At 37.7% G+C, this 18,086-nt stretch overlaps 1 protein-coding gene across 1 annotated transcript; it reads right to left on the reverse strand.

Annotated features, from left to right (window-relative positions):
• Window positions 1-9,324: 9,324 nt before the first annotated feature.
• LOC116247413 (uncharacterized) lies at window positions 9,325-9,966 on the reverse strand. The gene has a single exon (XM_031619597.1). The coding sequence runs from the start codon at window positions 9,964-9,966 to the stop codon at window positions 9,325-9,327; it is 642 nt and encodes a 213-aa protein (XP_031475457.1).
• Window positions 9,967-18,086: the final 8,120 nt, after the last annotated feature.

Genomic DNA, 18,086 nt, shown 5'->3' on the forward strand with positions numbered 1-18,086 from the left:
CCCTGGGTGTGGTATCTGAAGGAGGCTGAATGCAAGTCACCAAATCAAGCACGTCCTTGTCAAGTGTTGCCATTCCACTCAGCCCCATATGTACCTTTTACTATATATATAGATATATATTAACTCAAGAGGAACGTGTCCGGATAAAATCTTGGCCGTCCCTTTTGATTTTATCTGTTGGCTAAGATCCAAGAAGTTAAAGGTAGACATCGACCTTGACGGATCCATCAAGCTGGCCCAAGTCAAGTATCGGGCATTCTGCTTAGCTCCATACATACCTTTAAACTGCTGTACTAACTTGATTTCTTTTTCCTTCTTACAATTGAAGCTTTCATGTCATACACCACAACGATATGAATGGCTTCCGAAACTGAAACCATTTGGTCATCACAATTTATTTAGTACTTGAAGAATTACACAAGCGATGAATTGCACACTCCTTGTCATGTATCAATCAAATCACAACATATAAACAAAAAATCACAAGAACATGAATCGGAACCAAAATGGAAACAATTTTCTGAATTTTGTACGCAAACGATTACCCATGTCAAGCATTTTGATCCAATGTATGTGACACAGGGATGTATGCTATGCATCACAGCTCCATATGTACTAGCACATTCTAAAGCAGCAATATCCTTTGAAAACAAACTGCAAATATATTTTACTTCTTAACCATTTGAAATATATAGCCCAAAAGCTGCAAGCAATTTTGCACGAGACAAACTTGGGGACCTGCCACTGTCAAATCCAAAGTGGTTCCCTCAGGCCACACACACACACACACACACACACAGATATATATATATATATATATATATATATATATATATATATATATATATATATATATATATATATATATATATATATATATATATATATGGGACACTATAACTAATATTTCTTTTTTTTTTTTTGGTTCTCAATAAGCAAGTGGAGATATCTTTGACATTTCCACCGAGCTTCGCCAATTGGCAAATTGGATTTTGATGAAAGATGGATTGCTTGGACCCAGGTCAGAAGGTTTATCAAGTCCAAATCCATGTGGTCAATTTTTGCAGGAAAAATTGGCATTTGAGTGCACTTAGCCAAACCGCCTGCCAAGTTTCGCAGCATAGAAAAAGATTGATGGATATTACACATATACTATAAGATCTAACCCTTGATCTCACAGGACCTCATCTAAGACCATATCCATTCAAGCTAGAGCTGGTAAAGTCTGGCATGTTAATGAATAGATGTGACCCAATTCTGATCCTTTTACATCCCTTGAAATATTGCTCTATATTCCAAATAACTTGGAGCACTGGATTAGGACAGGGCCGGGGTAGGAGTAGGGCTGCCCATAAGCACAATTGAGCTCGAGCTGGGCCAGCTCAACATCAACACAACAAAAAAAAATTGAGTTCAAGATGAGCTCAAAATCGAATCAAGCATCATGGAACATAATCGAGCTTCACTTGACTATGCAGTGTCAAGCTTGAGCTCGAATCGCTTTACTCGTTTACTTAAACCTATCTCAATCTCTTTTTTCATTTTACGTGCTTAACTCGTCAACTTGTTTAAACCAGTTTTTTTGTAGTCAAGACAAGCTATGTTTAAAGGAGTTGAGTTCTTCCAAATTGAACTCGGCCTGTTGATCATTTTGACTATAAAATTAAACTCGAGCTTGACTCCTTTATAAATGAGTTTAGCTCCAATCAAGTTTTTTTGAGCGGGTACAAGTAGAGTCCGAGTCACTGTGTAGCCTTAATTGGGAGGCAGCTTTTGATATGGATGTACGACTGTCAGATTATGTATATCTACCTTGTGGGGTTCTTTTTCTTAAAGCAATCAATTAGCATCTTTTCAAGATTTGATAAGATTCTCCTAAATAAATTTCGGATGGGTTGATTTGTTCATTTGTGAGAGGAAGGGGAAAGGAACTTCATGAGAAACATCTGGTGCAACAAAACTGATCGCAGAAAACTTTGATCTCGTGATGTTCAGAAAGTGTTTCCCCTGTTTGTTTTTTAAGCCCATTTTTGTCATTTAAACCACCCCAACTCGTGATATGTGTTGAGTCATTTTTGAAATGATGACTACATCGAACAATGATGTGGCATTTAACAATTTCCCTCGTTCCCCATTGACGAATTACTATTTTTATTGTTTCGGCCCAGTTATTTGGACAATTACTATTTTAGTTACTTTTATTATGGTCAGTCTTAAAACAATGAAAACAAAAGATTAGTCTTAATCCTATAAAAACCACAAGGATATGAACATCTAACACTAAAATAGTTTCGCAGTCCCAATCAAAACTATCCTTGTCTAGTAACGATCAAATCATGAGATATGTGCATGAATTTGAACAAAAATAGAAACCATTTTCTCAATTTCTCATGCAAACCACTACTCTTAGCCAAACACGTTGAGTGGTCATATGTAAAATGTTGGGATCTTCTAATCATACGAATAAGTTTTGTCCAAGATATCAAATAAGCACAAGGCAAAAACGGGGAGTCACGACCATCTGTCAAAATCTAATTTGGCCGCCAAGGATGGGAGCCATGTCGGATTGGCAGATTCGGTAAGAGCAAGTTCCACTGGATAACCACTCGAAGAGACATGAATGATGGTAAGTATGGTGGCAAGTGGTGATGACGATGTGATCCTTTGAGTCAACTCTTCACGGCATATGGCACTGTCATCACTGCCAAGGTGCTCAAGGAGCCGATCGTAGCCATGTTGGCCACTGGATTCTCCAGCCTCTTTGTCACTTAACTCTATCGTGCAATCTACTAATCTTCATAAAAACGGTCCAGGTTGATGGGCTGTTGTTCGTAGCCACTTCCAACTTGTTCATAATGGTTCTAACAACTTTAACTTTCACCCTCTCTACAGCCTTGGGATCCTTATCCATTTTGTCGTGGAGGGTACTATAGGCCAGCTGTTCCGCATAACTAATGTCACAAATTTGCGTAGAATACCTTGTGACGATCTTTTGCTTATAGCAGCGTTGGCTTTTTGTCACCTCACCATCTTTCCCGATGACCTTCAATTTGTCTTTTAGGAAAAACCCTATCTTTAGTAGGAACCCATTACCTGTTGGGTGAATGGCTTCGCAGGGCTTCATTTCTGTGATGGAGGCCCGCTCACTACGATGTCAATCTCCGTATCATTTTCTTTGGAAGCAAGAAATGGTTGGAAGAAGAAGTCTAAGGTTTCTTTTTTTCCTCTTCTATTAGGGTCAACACATTGGGCTCCCTCGGGCAAGGTAGATATAGGCTTTTGCCATTATGACTATAAATAAGTGGAGATGCCTTTGAGGTTTTTATTCATGAACGTGCCAATTTGCACGTTAACAAATATGGATGTGGTTTACACCTAGTAATAAACATTTTGTTTTTTCACAAAAGAATATCTATAAAACACGAAAATGAAAAAACCCACCATTTTTTAAGAAACAAAAAACCACCAATTTTTAAAGAAAAATTGGCTAAGGCCTTTCAGGATCATGTAGGGAAGCTACATGGTATGCCATGGACAGTGGTAAGTGATCAGTACCCTGTTTTTAAGTAAATTCTGGGAAAAGTATTTCAAATTGCAGGGAACCAAACTACAAATGAGCACTGCATATCATCCACAGTCGGATGGTCAAACAGAAGTTATGAATAGGGTATTAGAAACATATATGAGGTGTTATGCCGAGTTCCAACCTCATAACTGGACAGAATACCTCTCATGGGCAGAGTATTCTTATAAAACTGCAGTAGATTCAGCTATAGGAAAATTTCCTTTTGAAGTGGTGTATGGGAGACCCCTCCTGATTCACGTCGCTTCCTTCCGCAAGGGTCACAGCTGGATGAAGTAGATATTCAGCTCCTAGCAAGAGACCAAGTGCTGGATATTATCAAAAGCAAGTTGGCAGCTGCTCAAAATAGAATGGCCAAGCAGTACAATAGAAAGCATCGTTCTCAAGAATATGAGATAGGCCAGTGGGTCTACTTGAAGAATTTTCCTGCAGGAAAGAACCAGGGTCGATCAGCTGGAATCCATAAATTGTCAGCATGGTATTCGGGTCCTTTTAAGGTGATTTAAAGGATTGGGACATTGGCGTATAGGCTACAACTTCCGGAAGGATCTTCAATTCACCCTGTATTTCATGTCTCACGTGTGAAGGCCTGTTATTCTAGTGCTGAACCAGAGATTACAGTCAGGGCACTGCCAAGTGCTCCTCCAGTTGAATTATTTCCCTTCCGAGTGCTTCAGCAGAAGAAATGAAGGACAAATCAACTTTACACGGCTTGGCTGGTGGAATAGCAAGGACCAGAAGCTCCTAGCCCATCTTGGGAAGACGCTGCAGAGATACAACAACGGTTTCCTGAGTTCACACCTTGAAGACAAGGTGTTGGTTAAGGAGGGGAGGGTAATGTTAGCCCGAAACCTTGTGGGTCTTAGTATAGGATACAAGAATAAGTGGGTCAGGTCATAGAGACAGGAGATTCATAGTTCCCACGTATAAAAAGGAACTAATACTGTTTAGAGGTTTATGCTTTTTGAATGAAAAGGATCCTCTCTCGCGTTGAGAGAGTTTGGCCCTAATTCAAAGGAGAATTAGGTTAAGTGTGTGTGTGTCTTTACCTCTTTTATAACAGCTCAGTTAGCCGACAGTTAACACAAAGACTTTAAAGGAATTTCTTTATTCAATGGACCTTTAAGAATAAGAAGGGAAAAGAAAATTTAAGTTTTGTATAGATCGCGTTTATACTTATGGTCAAACCTTTTTACTGGTGGCAAGTCTATGTCGGCCTCTATAGCCTCGCCTGTTCATTTTTACTTTTACTGGTGGCAAGTCTATCTCGGCCTCTATAGCCTCGCCTGTTCAAGAATATCTCCATTCTTATGACCGAGTTTTATATCTATGAATTGACTGGTACATCGTAATAAAATCACCGGTGTAGCATTTCCATAGGAAGGCCATATATGGGTGTTTTTTTTTTTAATTGATACAGATTTTCAATTTTCCATGTGAAGTGGTAAAACCATTTTATGCCGGCAAAAAACTTCACCTGGACAGATTTTGCAAATTTCCAGGTGAAGTTTTTCGCCGGCATAAAATGGTTTTACCACTTCACATGGAAAATTGAAAATCTGTATCAATTAAAAAAAAAACACCCGTATATGGCCTTCTTATGGAAATGCTACACCGGTGATTTTATTAGGATGTACCAGTCAATTCATAGATATAAATCTCGGTCATAAGAATGGAGATATTCTTGAACAGGCGAGGCTATAGAGGCCGACATAGACTTGCCACCAGCAAAAAGGTTTGACCATAAGTATAAACGCGATCTATACAAAACTTAAATTTTCTTTTCCCTTCTTATTCTTAAAGGTCCATTGAATAAAGAAATTCCTTTAAAGTCTTTGTGTTAGCTGTCGGCTAACTGAGCTGTTATAAAAGAGGTAAAGGCTAGTAGTGTGGGAAAGAAAAACAAAAGAAAAAAAACTATAGTGTTAAAAATGGAATGAGCCCAATCCATCCAATGGCTAAAATCCAATATAAATATATTTACATAAACTAAACTGCTGTACTAACTTGACACTTGTACTTAAATTCAGCGACGTAGAGCTTTTCGGATTCCAAGGGTGCACACTGTGTTCATTTTTGTTTTTTTATGACCACAGGTTTTTTGGTAGGTTTGATTGGTAAACAAGAGAACTTTCGGGGCCACAGGACAACAAGAATACTAACACACTGTTTCATGATATGTTCTAGAGATTGTGTTTATTCATGGAATACTGTGTTCTGGTGTTCGCACATAAATTTATCCTAGTTTTTTGGAATATATACATAGAACAAACCTTATGTTACTGTTGCCAAACACCACCGACTACTGTTTCTGGTTTTGGTCTCATTAATAGTAGGGGTTATTGGTTGGCCTTAGCAGGTTGATATTTACATGTATGTACTGTTACTATGTGAGCGAAGTCATTGTATCTCTTTAACTTATTTGGCTTGTCATGTGATGTGTATTTTGTTTATATGAATGCCCATTTATTCCCATAAATGATGTGAGAGAGAGAGAGAGAGAGAGAGAGAGAGAGAAGGAGAGAAGAGTAGTAAGTTCGAGCTTGGTAGACGGTAGACCCTATAAATTTATGTCATAGAGATGTCTTTTTGTACTAAAATCTTCACCCAGCTAAGTAACGTGCTAGTAATGGATGCTTAATGAGTTTTACTCAAAATTCAAAAGTAACCTTTCAACTTATACAAATGCCAACATGAAAGTTCCAACGAAATAGAAAGATGCATTCACCTAAAAAGATCTGTGAGAAATCATCACTAGTTTTACAGTAAAAAGGAAACAGAAGATTAAGCCGATCACACACACACACACACACACACATATATATATATATATATATATATATATATATATATATAGAGAGAGAGAGAGAGAGAGAGAGAGAGAGAGAAAGGGAGAGAGAGAGAGAGAGAGAGAGAGAGAGGTTATATGCCAGCCGAAGAGAGAGGGATACTAACATCTCGAAAGGTTCCAATTTTTTGACCCTTAGCAAGCCAAACTGTTATGTTGATGAAGTGTTATTATTTTGATTTTGTAGGTATTATTTTTCTAGACAATTGAAAGTTGTACCGTAAACTATATATGTTTGGAAACAGCTCTCAACTTTTTAAGACATGAAAAGGAGTGGCTTCGTGCAATAAAGAAGGAAAACAAGAGCAAATGGCAAACGCAGGGAATACAACACAAGGATATGAATGGCATCCGTCACAATTTATTAAGCATTTGAAGAATTAGACAAGCGATGAATTGCGGCAATCCTTGTCATGTATCGATCAAATCATGAGATATAGACAAAAATCACAAGAACATGAATTGGAACCAAAATGCGAACAATTTTCTGAATTTTGCACGTAAATGATTACCCATGTCAAGCATTTTGAATTATCTTATGTAAAGGATTTGGATCTTAATATCATAAGAAAATAAGTTCGTTCAAGATATCAAATGTATGTGTAGCCCAAACAGACAAATAGATTTTACTTCTTGATCAACTGAAACATGTAGCCCAAAAGCTCCAAGCCAAGTGCACGAGACAAACTTGGGGACATGCCACTGCCAAATCCAATTTGGTTGCCTCAGGCCACATATATATAGTTTTGGGCCAATGTTACTATGATTTCGATTTTTAGGTTCTCAACGGGCAAGTTGAGATATGTTTGACATTTTTACCGAGCTTAGAAAATTGGCAGATTATATTTTGATGAAAGAAGGGATATGGATGGTTTGGACCCAGGTCAGAAGGTTTGTCGTGTCCAAATCCATGTTGTCAAACTTTGCAGGCAAAGTTTGCATTTGAGTGCACTCATATAAACCTGAACCTGCTGCCAAGTTTCGTACGATACAAAAAAAATGATGGAAATTATGCACATGCTAATAAGATTTAACTATTGGCCTCACAGGACCTCATCTAAGACCATATCCAATTAAGCTAGACTTGGTAATGTCTGGCATGATCATGCTTAGATTTGACCGATTCTGATCCTTTTACATGTCTAGAAGTATTGCTCCATATTCTAAATATCTTGGAGCACTGGATTAGGAGTAGGGCCGCCCATGAGCATCATTGAGCTTGGGCTGGGCCAACTCAATCTCGACACAACTCAAAAAATTTGAGTTCAAGCTGAGCTCGAACTCAAGTCGAGCTTCATGGAACAGGATCAAGCTTGACTCTACTATACAGAGTCAAGCTTGGGCTCGAATCGGTTTCCTTGTTTACATTAACTTGTCTCATTTTTTTTCTTCATTACTTGTTTAATTAGACGACTTGTTTAAGCCAGTTTTATGTAGTCAAGACAAGCCTTATTTACATGAGTTGAGTTCTTGCAAATCAAACTCAACCTGTTAAACGTTTTGAAAACCTTTTGAGTATAACTTTAAGTTCTAGCTCGACTCATTTATAAACGAGTTTAACTCCAGTCGAGCCCAAGTCATTGTGTAGCCTAATTGGGATGATAGTTCAGTTTTCAGTACTTTAATTTTTTTGAGATGGACGTACGGCCATCATATCATGTTGATCTATCTGGTGGGGAACCATGTTGGCATTGGATTTATGGCATTGATTGGGGCTTGTTTTTTATTAGCAGATATGAGCATGGAATAAATACTAGCACCATCTACACAATGACAATTATGTTCTTTTTAGTAATAATGCACCCGATTCCGTGTAACGCTTGGTGTTTTAGGGAGCCTATATGTGGTGTTCTTTTCGTGTCTTAGGTTTTATAAATGATTCCACATTTTGTATATGATATATATTTTTAAGGCCATCAATTGGCATCTTTTCGAGATTTTATAAAATGCTCCTAAATGAATTTTCTGGCGTGGCTTGATTTGTTAAATGTTTAAACACATGCGGAATAATATAACCAAGATTCGTGATTTGTTCGTTTGTGAGGAAGGAGAAAGGAACTTCATGAGAAATATCTGGCAAAGCAAAACTGCAAAATAGATTACAACAAAATTTTGATATGGCGAATCTTCACAAAACTTTTCCCCTGTTTGTTTTTTAAGCGCATTTCTGTCATTTCAACAACTTCAAACAATCACATAAGGTCAAACCAACTCGTGAGATGTGTTTAGTCTTTTTTTTAAAATTTTGGAGACCCCCAATGAAATAAAAAAAGGTGGCCACGCCGAACAATTATGTGGCGTTCATATGCACAGAGTTGTGCACGATGCACCAACCCATGTGCATGGCAACTACCCATGTCGCCTTTTGTTTAAACACATAACATGCGTGGGGGGTTTGCAAGGTTTGTGATGTTGAGGATCCATTTAGTTTTCATTTCTCTTTCTTTTTTATTTTTCTTGTTTCGGCCCAATTACTTGGGAAAAATTATTATTCTAGTATTAGTCTTAAAACAATGAAAACAAATGGTTAGTCTTAAACCTATAAAAACCACAAGCATATGCACATTAAAAACTAAAATAATTTTGCATTGCCAATCGCAACTATCCTTGACTCGTAATGATCAAACTTCAAACCATTTTCTGAATTTTGCATGTAAACCACCGCTCTTAACCAAGCATGTTGAGCGATCATATATAAAATGTTGGGATCTTCTAATAATAAGAAATTGAGTCTTGTCCATAAGATATCAAAAAAGTAAGTCGACGCAAGAAAGCATGCTAATTTACCAACATAATCCTGCAATATCTTTTGAAAACAAACTAACAATTATATTTAAACCAAGAACACCGAGCCGTTTTGCACAAGGCAAGAACGGGGACTCGCAGCCATCTGTCAAAATTTGATTGGAAGTCCAGCGACCGGAGCCAAGTCGGATCGGCAGGTTGGGCAGGTGTGAGTTCCATGGGAGAACCACTTGAAGAGACACGAACGATGGTAGGTATGGTGGCATGTGGTGACGACGATGTGCTTGGTCGAGTTGAACTCTTCATGGCATATGGCACAGTCATCGTCGCCAAGGCGCTCGAGGAGCCGATTGCAGCCATGTTCGCCATTGGGTTCACCAACCTCTTCGTCATTTATCTCTATAGTGCATTCTACACGGATCTCTAGACAAATGTTCCAAATAGATGGATCGTCGTACCTGGCCGATTCCATCTTGTTCATAATGGTTCTAGCAACCTCAGCTTTCGCCTTCTTTGCTGCCTGGGGATCCATATCCATGTTCTCGTGGAGGGTCCTATAGGCCAGTTGCTCCACATAACTAGCGTCACGAATTTGTGTAGAATACCTGGTGAGAATCTTTTGCTCATAGCAGCGTTGGGTTTTTATCACCTTACCATCTTCCCCGATGACCTTTAATGTGTCATTCAGGAAGAACCCTATCTTTAATAGGAACCCGCTGCCGGCTGGGTGAATAGCTTCGGGGTGTGTCATTTCTGCAATGACACCCGTCACCTTGATGTCAATATCCATCTCTCTTTTTGGAAGAAAGAAATGGTTGGTAGAAGAAGCCTAAGGTTTCTTTTTTTCCTCCTTCTATTGGGGTAAGGACACTAGGCTTCCTCAGGCTGGCTACTGATAGTCTTAAACCATTATGACTAAATAAATAAGTGAAGATGCCTTCTACATTTTTACTCATGAACTTGCCAAATTGCACGTTAGATTTAGATGAAAAGAACAAATATGGATGTGGTTTAGACCATGGCCATAAACATTGTGCATTTTAAAAACACGAAAAATAAGTCAGTGATTTAAAAAAACTTTAAAAAGCCACCATTTAAAAAAAGAAAAAGAAAAAAATTTGGAACACTATTTTATTTTAAGTGTTTTTCATTTCTTTTAATGAGAGATTGCTTTTTTACAATGTTTTTCATTTTTATTTGTTGCTTATTTATTTAATTTTTTGATGTTGGCATTATCAATGTCTTACATATTTAAATTTCCCTAATTTTTCCTAATTTTTAGGTTTTGAAATAGTTTCTTATTTTTGTACATATTTGTTTTTTAGGAATCAATTTTATCTAAAATAAATGTCCTGACATATTCATCTTTGGTCCTTTCAAAGGCACTTTTTGTCAATTCAATCAGCCCAAATAGCATACTTGATCGAACCAAACTAGTGTGCATGTCTTTTGCACCCACCCTAAACCACGCAAGCCTAAATTATTTAGGGAGCGAAAAAATGAGCGAACCATTCCTGCTATGGTAAAGAAATCAATTAAGCCATTGGTGTGGGATATGAAGGAAGATGTGATGGTAATTGTCTTAATTGCAAGTCACATACACACACGCGCACACACACACACATATATATATATATATAAACTGAAGAGGGACGTATCCTATAGAATCTTGGACGTCCATTTTCAAGGCAGACATCGACCCTGACCGGTTCTTCAAGCCCAAGTCAAGTATCGGGCATTATGCTCAGCTCCATAGACTGCTGTACTAACTTGATTTTTTTTATTCATTCTTACAATTGAAGCTTCCATGTCATACACCACAAGGATATGAATGGTATCCCAAACTAACACCATTTCTTTATCACAATTTATCAAGCATTTGAAGAATTACACAAGCGATGAATTGCGACAATCCTTGTCATCTATCGATCAAATCTTGAGATATAAACAAAAAATCACAAGAACATGAATTGGAACCAAAATGCGAACAATTTTCTGAATTTTGCACACCAAGGATTACCCACGTCAAGCATTTTGAAAGATCACATATAAAGTATTTGGATATTTTAATCGTAAGAAAATAAGTTCGTTCAAGATATCAAATGTATGTGACACAACAATGTATGCTATCCATCAGATCTCCATATGTACTAGCCCATCCTAAAGCAGCAATATCCTTTGAAAGCAAACTGACAAATAGATTTTACTTCTTGATCAATTGAAATATATATCCCATAACCTCCAACCCAAGTTGCACGAGACAAACTTGGGGACCTGCCACTGTCAAAAATCCAATTTGGTTCCCTCAGGCCACATATAATATATTTTTTGGCCACTATAACAAATATTTCGTTTTCTTAGGTTCTCAATAGGCAAGTGGAGATATCTTTGACTTTTTTACCGAGCTTATCCAATTGGCAAATTGGATTTTTGATGAAAGATGGATGGTTAGGACCCAGCTCAGAAGGTTTATCAAGTTCAAATCAATGTAGTCAATTTTTGCAGGCAAAATTGGCATTTGCGTGCACTCATCCAAACCTCCTGCCAAGTTTTCCAGGATACAAAAGGAGTGATGGATATTATGCATATTCTGGTAAGATCTAACTCTTGATCTTACAAGACCTCATCTAAGACCATATCCAATTAATCTAGAACTGGTGAAGTCTGGTATGATAATGCTTATATCTTGGAGCACTGGATTAGGAGTAGTCCATGAGAATAATTGAGCTCGAGCTGGGCCAACTCAAGCTCGACACAACTCAAAAATCTTGAGTTCAGGATGCACTCGAACTCGAGTCGAGCTTCATGGAACAAAATCAAGCTTGACTCTACTATACAGTGTCAAGCTTGAGCTCAAATCGTTATACTCGTTTACATTAACCTGTCTCATTTTTTTTTTTACTTGTGTAACTAGTCAACTTCTTTAAACCAGTTTTGTATAGTCATGACAAGCCTTATTTGCCCGAGTTGAGTTCTTACAAACCAAACTCAATCTGTTAAACCTTTGGAGTGTAACTTTAAGTTCGAGCATGACTCATTTATAAATGAGTTTAACTCCAGTCAAGTTTTTTTGACCGAGTACAAGTCGAGCCCGAGTCATTGTAGCCATAATTGGGAGGCAAGGTCAATTTTCAGTACTTCCATCTTTTGAGATGGACGAACGGCTGTCAGATCATGTTGATCTACCGGGTGGGGCTTGTATAGCAGTAGATATGAGCATGGGATTGAAATTTAGCACCATCTACACAGGTGTAGGTAGTTCAAGAATTTGTGGGTCAGATTCATATCACAATTGTGTTATTTTTAGTTATAATGCACCCGATTCCAGGTAAGGCCTGGTGTTCTAATTTGCCATTTTGCCTGTATGTGGGGTTCTTATCGTGTCTTAGGTTTTAAAAATAATTTCAGATTTTGTATGTAACTTATTTTTTTAAAGCCAACAATTGGCATCTTTTGAGGATTCGATAAGAAGCTCCTAAATACATTTCCTGGCATGGCTTGATTTGTTAAATGTTTAAACACGTGGAATATATAGCCAAGAGCCGTGATTTGTTTATTTGTGAGGAAGGAGAAAGGAACTTCATGAGAAGTACCTGGCAAAGCAAAACTGCAAAGCAGATTGCAAAAAAAATTTGATCTCATGATCGTCAGAAAACGTTTCTCCTCTTTGTTTTTTAAGCGCATTTTTGTCTTTTCAACCTCCTCAAACTCGTGAGATGTGTGTCATTTGTGCAAAATTTTGGATACCTCCAATGAAATTACAAAAGGTGGCGAAGTCGAACAATTCTGTGGTATTTAACAGTTTCACTCATTCCCCATTGACAAAGCTGGCAATATGCACATTGAATTGATGATGACGATGACATTGAATTGATGCTGCTTCATCTCATTTATTAGTGTTACTGACGTCGAAGCGATTTTCTGAGAGCCCCGCGTTTCTCTTGAATGTTTTTGGAAAACTTTGAGGTTGGTTGAAGCCAAAGTGTCTACTACATACATTATCAATTGGGATTGCGTAAAGAAGGACGATCGTCAATTGATCATTCTCCAATTTTTCATCCCTGTCAAGGTGAAGCTTGTTTAGGCTGTAGTCCTTTTTTTTATTTTTTTTTCCCCAAAAGTTGATCGGAAGGGCCTTGCAGAAGACCAGGAATTTTTTTGTTTTGCTTTATAGAAATTGAGTATCCTTCTTGTGAATTTGAATCATCCAGCTCTTTGGGCAGCTCTTATTTTCCCGTGTTTGTGGTTGTTCAGGTTCAGATACGAGTGGATTCTTTTAGAATTTTTTGCTGGGTAGTTTTTTCTCGTGAGTTTCTTGGTAAAGTGAAGGTTTCATTTGATGATAGAACCTAGAAAGGAACTTTAGGATTGTTGAGGTTGTACTTTGATGACTGAGATGAATCTGAAGCGTCAGCGGCAGCCGAATGTTCGGCTTGGCGAAATCGGAGAAGTCCCTACTGCTGCACTGTGCGGTAGTTCGCAGAGGCATACTGATAATTGGGAGGCAACAAAATGGAAGACTTAGGCAGGAAGTTTGCAAGAGGTCGTAAGGCAGACTCCTTTCAGCTTATCAACAGACATTGCTAGATCTCACAATTCAGCTTCAGCAAATCCGGGCAGTTTGATAAATGGTGAAATTCAGGTTGATTTGCAAATTGGGCCGGGAGGCAGGAATGGTTTTGAGAAGGGAGTTGGAGGTGCCATTCTTACCTTCCGGCCCAATTGGCATATCAACCTGAATTTCACCATTGATCAAACTGCCCCGATTTGCAGAAGCTAACTTGTGAGATCTAGCAATGTCTGTTGAGAAGCTGAAAGGAGTCTGCCTTACGACCTCTTGCAAACTTCCTGCCTTAGTCTTCCATTTTGTTGCCTCCCAATTATCAGTATGCCTCTGCTAAGTGCCGAACAGTGCAGCAGTAGAGACTTCTCCGATTTCACCAAGCCGAACATTCGGCCACCGCTGACGCTTCAGATTCATCTCAGCCATCAAAGTACAACCTCAACAATCCTAAATTTCTTTACTTCTAGGTTCTATCATCAAATGAAACCTTCACTTTACCAAGAAACTCACAAGAAAAAACTACCCAGCAAAAAATTATAAAAGCATCCACTCATATCTCAACCTGAACGACCACAACACGGGAAAATAAGAGATGCCCAATAGGCAGGATGATTCAATTTCACAAGAAGGACCCTCAATTTCTATAAAGCAAAACAAAAATTCATGGTCTTCTGCAAGGCCCTTCAGATCAACTTTTGAAAATTAAAAAAAAAAATAGAGAGGAAAAAGAACTACAGCCTAAACAACCTTCACCTTGTCAAGGGTGAAAAATGGGAGAATGATCAATTGATGATCGTCCTTTCCACAATCCCAATTGATAATGTATGTAGTAGACTCTTTGGCTTCAACCAAACTGAAATTTTTCCAAAAACATTCGAGAGAAATGCGGAGCTCTCAGAAAATCGCTTCGACGACAGTAACACTAATAAATGAGATGAAGCAGCATCAATTCAATGTCGTCATCATCAGTGGGGATAAAACTTTATTTTCATTTCTCTTTCTTTTGTATTTTTCTTGTTTGAGCCCAATTAATTTGGACAAATTACTATTTTAGTATTTGTTTGAACAGAATGAAAACAAATGGTTAAACCTATAAAAGCCACAACATCAAAAACTAAAATAATTTTGCATTCCCAATTGCAACTATCCTTGTCTCATAACCAAAATAGTAAGGATAAATCACTAGAATATGAATCGCAACCAAAATCAAAACCATTTTCTGAATTTCGCATGCAAACCACTACTCTTAACCAAGCATGTTGAGTGATCATATATAAAATGTTGGGATCTACTAATGATAAGAAAAGGAGTTTTGTCCATAACATATAAAAAATGTTATTTGACACGAGAAAGAATGCTAACCTACCATCATAACGCTGCAATATCATTTGAAAACAAACTAACAATTATATTTAAACCTAGAACACCAAGCCAATTTGCGCAAAAACGGGGACTGGCAGCCATCTTTCAAAATTTAATTAGAAGTCTAGCGACCAGAGGAAAGTAGAATCGGCAGTTTGGGCAGGTGTAAGTTCCATGGGAAAAGGACTTGAAGAGACATGAACTATAGTAGGTATGGTGGCATGTGGTGACGATGATGTGATCGGTCAAGTCGAACTCTTCATGGCATAGGCGCTCGAGGAGCCGATCGCAGCCATGTTCATCACTGGGTTTACCAGCCTCTTTGTCACTTATCTCTATTGTGCATTCTACACGAATCTCCATAAAACCGTTCAAAGAGATGAGTTGTTCTTCCAAAGAGGTGAACAGCTTCAGGAGGCCTCATTTCTTCAATGGAGCCGCTCACATGGATGTCAATCTCCTTCTTCCTCTTTGAAAGAAAGAAATGGTGGAAGAAAGAAATGGTTAGCAGAAGAAGTCTAACCTTTCTTTTTTTCCTCTTCTATTGGGGTGAGGACATTGGGCTCCCATAGAGCCGGGTACTTATAGTCTTAAGCCATTATGACTAACTTAATAAGTGGAGATGCCTTAACGTTTTTACTCATGAACTTGCCAAATTGCACATTAGATTTAGATGAAAATAACAAATATAGATGTGGTTTATATCACAGCCATAAACATTGCACTTTTTTAAAAAAATATATCTATAAAACACGAAAAATAAGTAAGTGATTTAAAACTTTAAAACCCGCCATTTAAAAAAAAAAACAAAATGGAAAGAAATTGAATGGCTTTTTTATTTTAAGTGTTTTTTCATTTCTTTTAATGACAAATTGCTTGTATACAGTGTTTTTCATTTTTATTTGTTGCTTATTTATTTATTTTTTTGGTTTTGCCATTATTAATTTCTTACATAATTAAATTTTCTCTAATTTTTCCTAATGTTTAGGTTTTGAAATAGTTTCTTATTTTTGTACATATTATTTTTAGGAAATCAATTTTATCTTAAATAAAGATTCTGACATATCCATCTTTGGTCCTTTCAAAGCCACTTTTCGTGCATGTCTTTTGCACTCACCCCCCAATGCACGCAAGTAAGCTGCTGCCCCAGCCTGATAATGAGTCCGCGCCGGCCCGACATCTAAAACTCGGGCCTGGGCCCGGCCCGACTTGAAAAACCCGAGCCCGAGCCCCGGCCTGATTACATTAAAAAATATTTTTTACTATAAAATAATACATAAAAATAATTAATTATAATAAAATATTATCAAAATATATATAAATGAATAATTTTTTTAAAAAAAAAGACATTATTGGGCCCAAACGGGGCTTATCGGGCCCACCCGAGCTGACCCGATAAGGAGTTGGGCCGGCCCAACCCAGTGCCCTAAGTCTAATTGTTTAGTGAGCTAAAAAATTTGCCAACCATTCTTGTTATTATGGTAAAGAAATCAGTTAAGCCATTGGTGTGGGATCTGAAGGAGGCTGTGATGGAAATTTTCTTAAATGCAAGTCACCAAATCAATAACCCCAAATATATATATATATATATATATATATATATATATATATATATATATATATATATATATATAAACTCAAGAGGGACGTATCCTAAGGATAAAATCTTGGCCGTCCATTTTGATTTTTTCTGATGGCCAAGATTCAAGAAGCTAAAGGTAGACATGGACCAGGCCCTTGTCAAGTATCCGGCATTCTGCTCAGCTCCATACATACCTTTAGACTGCAGTACTAACTTGATTTTTTTTTTTTTTTTTTTTTCTTACAATTGAAGCTTGCATGCCATAGACCACAGGTACATGAATGGCATTCGAAACTAAAACCTCAAAAAATCACAAGAACATGAATCGGAACCAAAATGGAAACAATTTTCTGTATTTTGCACGCAAACCGATTACCCATGTCAAGCATTTTGACTGATCATATGTAAAGGATTTGGATATTTTAATCATAATAAAATAAGTTCGTTCAAGATATCAAATGTAAGTGACACAAAAATGTATGCTATCCATCAGATCTCCATATGTACTGGCCCATCCCAAAGCAGCAATATCGTTTGAAAACAAACTGACAAATAGATTTTACGTCTCCAAGCCAAGTTGAACGAGACAAACTTGGGGACCTGCCACTGTCAAATCCAATTTGGTTACATCAGGCCACATATATATTTTTGGGCCACCATAACTAATATTGCGTTTTTTTAGGTTCTCAATGGGCAAGTGGAGATACATTTGACATTTTTAACAAGCTTAGCCAATTGGGAAATTGGATTTTGATGAATGATGGATGGTTTGGACCCGGGTCAGAAGGTTTATCAAGTCCAAATCCATGTAGTCAAATTTTGCAGAAAAAATTGGCATTTGAGTGCATTCATCCAAACCTCCAGCCAAGTTTCGCAGGATACAAAAAGAATGATCGATATTTTGCACATGCTAGTAAGATCCAATCAAGCTAAACCTGCTAAAGTCTGATATGATAATGCATAGATTTGACCCCGATTCTGATCCATTTACATCCAGGAAATATGGCATCATATCCATTGGAGCACTAGATTAGGAGTAGGGCCCGCCCATGAGCATAATTGAGCTTGAGCTGGGCCAGTTCAAGGTCGACACAACTCAAAAAACTTATGTTTGAGCTGAGCTCAAAGTCCAGTCAAGCATCGTGGAACAGAATCGAGCTTCACTCGACTATGCAGTGTCAAGCTTGAGCTCGAATCGCTTTACTCGTATACTTAAACCTGTCTCAATCTCTTTTCTTATTTTTACTTGTTTAATTCATCAACTTGTTTAGACCAGTTTTATGTAGTCAAGGCAAGCGATGTTTAAAAGAGTTGAGTTATTGCAAATCGAACTCGGCCTGTTAAGCATTTCGACTATAAAATTAAACTTGAGCTCAACTCATTTATAAATTAGTTTAGCTCC

Source organism: Nymphaea colorata, chromosome 2 (genome assembly GCF_008831285.2).
Source record: "Nymphaea colorata isolate Beijing-Zhang1983 chromosome 2, ASM883128v2, whole genome shotgun sequence".
Taxonomy (NCBI): domain Eukaryota; kingdom Viridiplantae; phylum Streptophyta; class Magnoliopsida; order Nymphaeales; family Nymphaeaceae; genus Nymphaea; species Nymphaea colorata.

What these genes read in the sequence shown, in the direction of transcription:
- LOC116247413 (XM_031619597.1), bottom strand. Translation starts at nt 9,966, where the DNA reads ATGGATATTGACATCAAGGTGACGGGTGTCATTGCAGAAATGACACAC.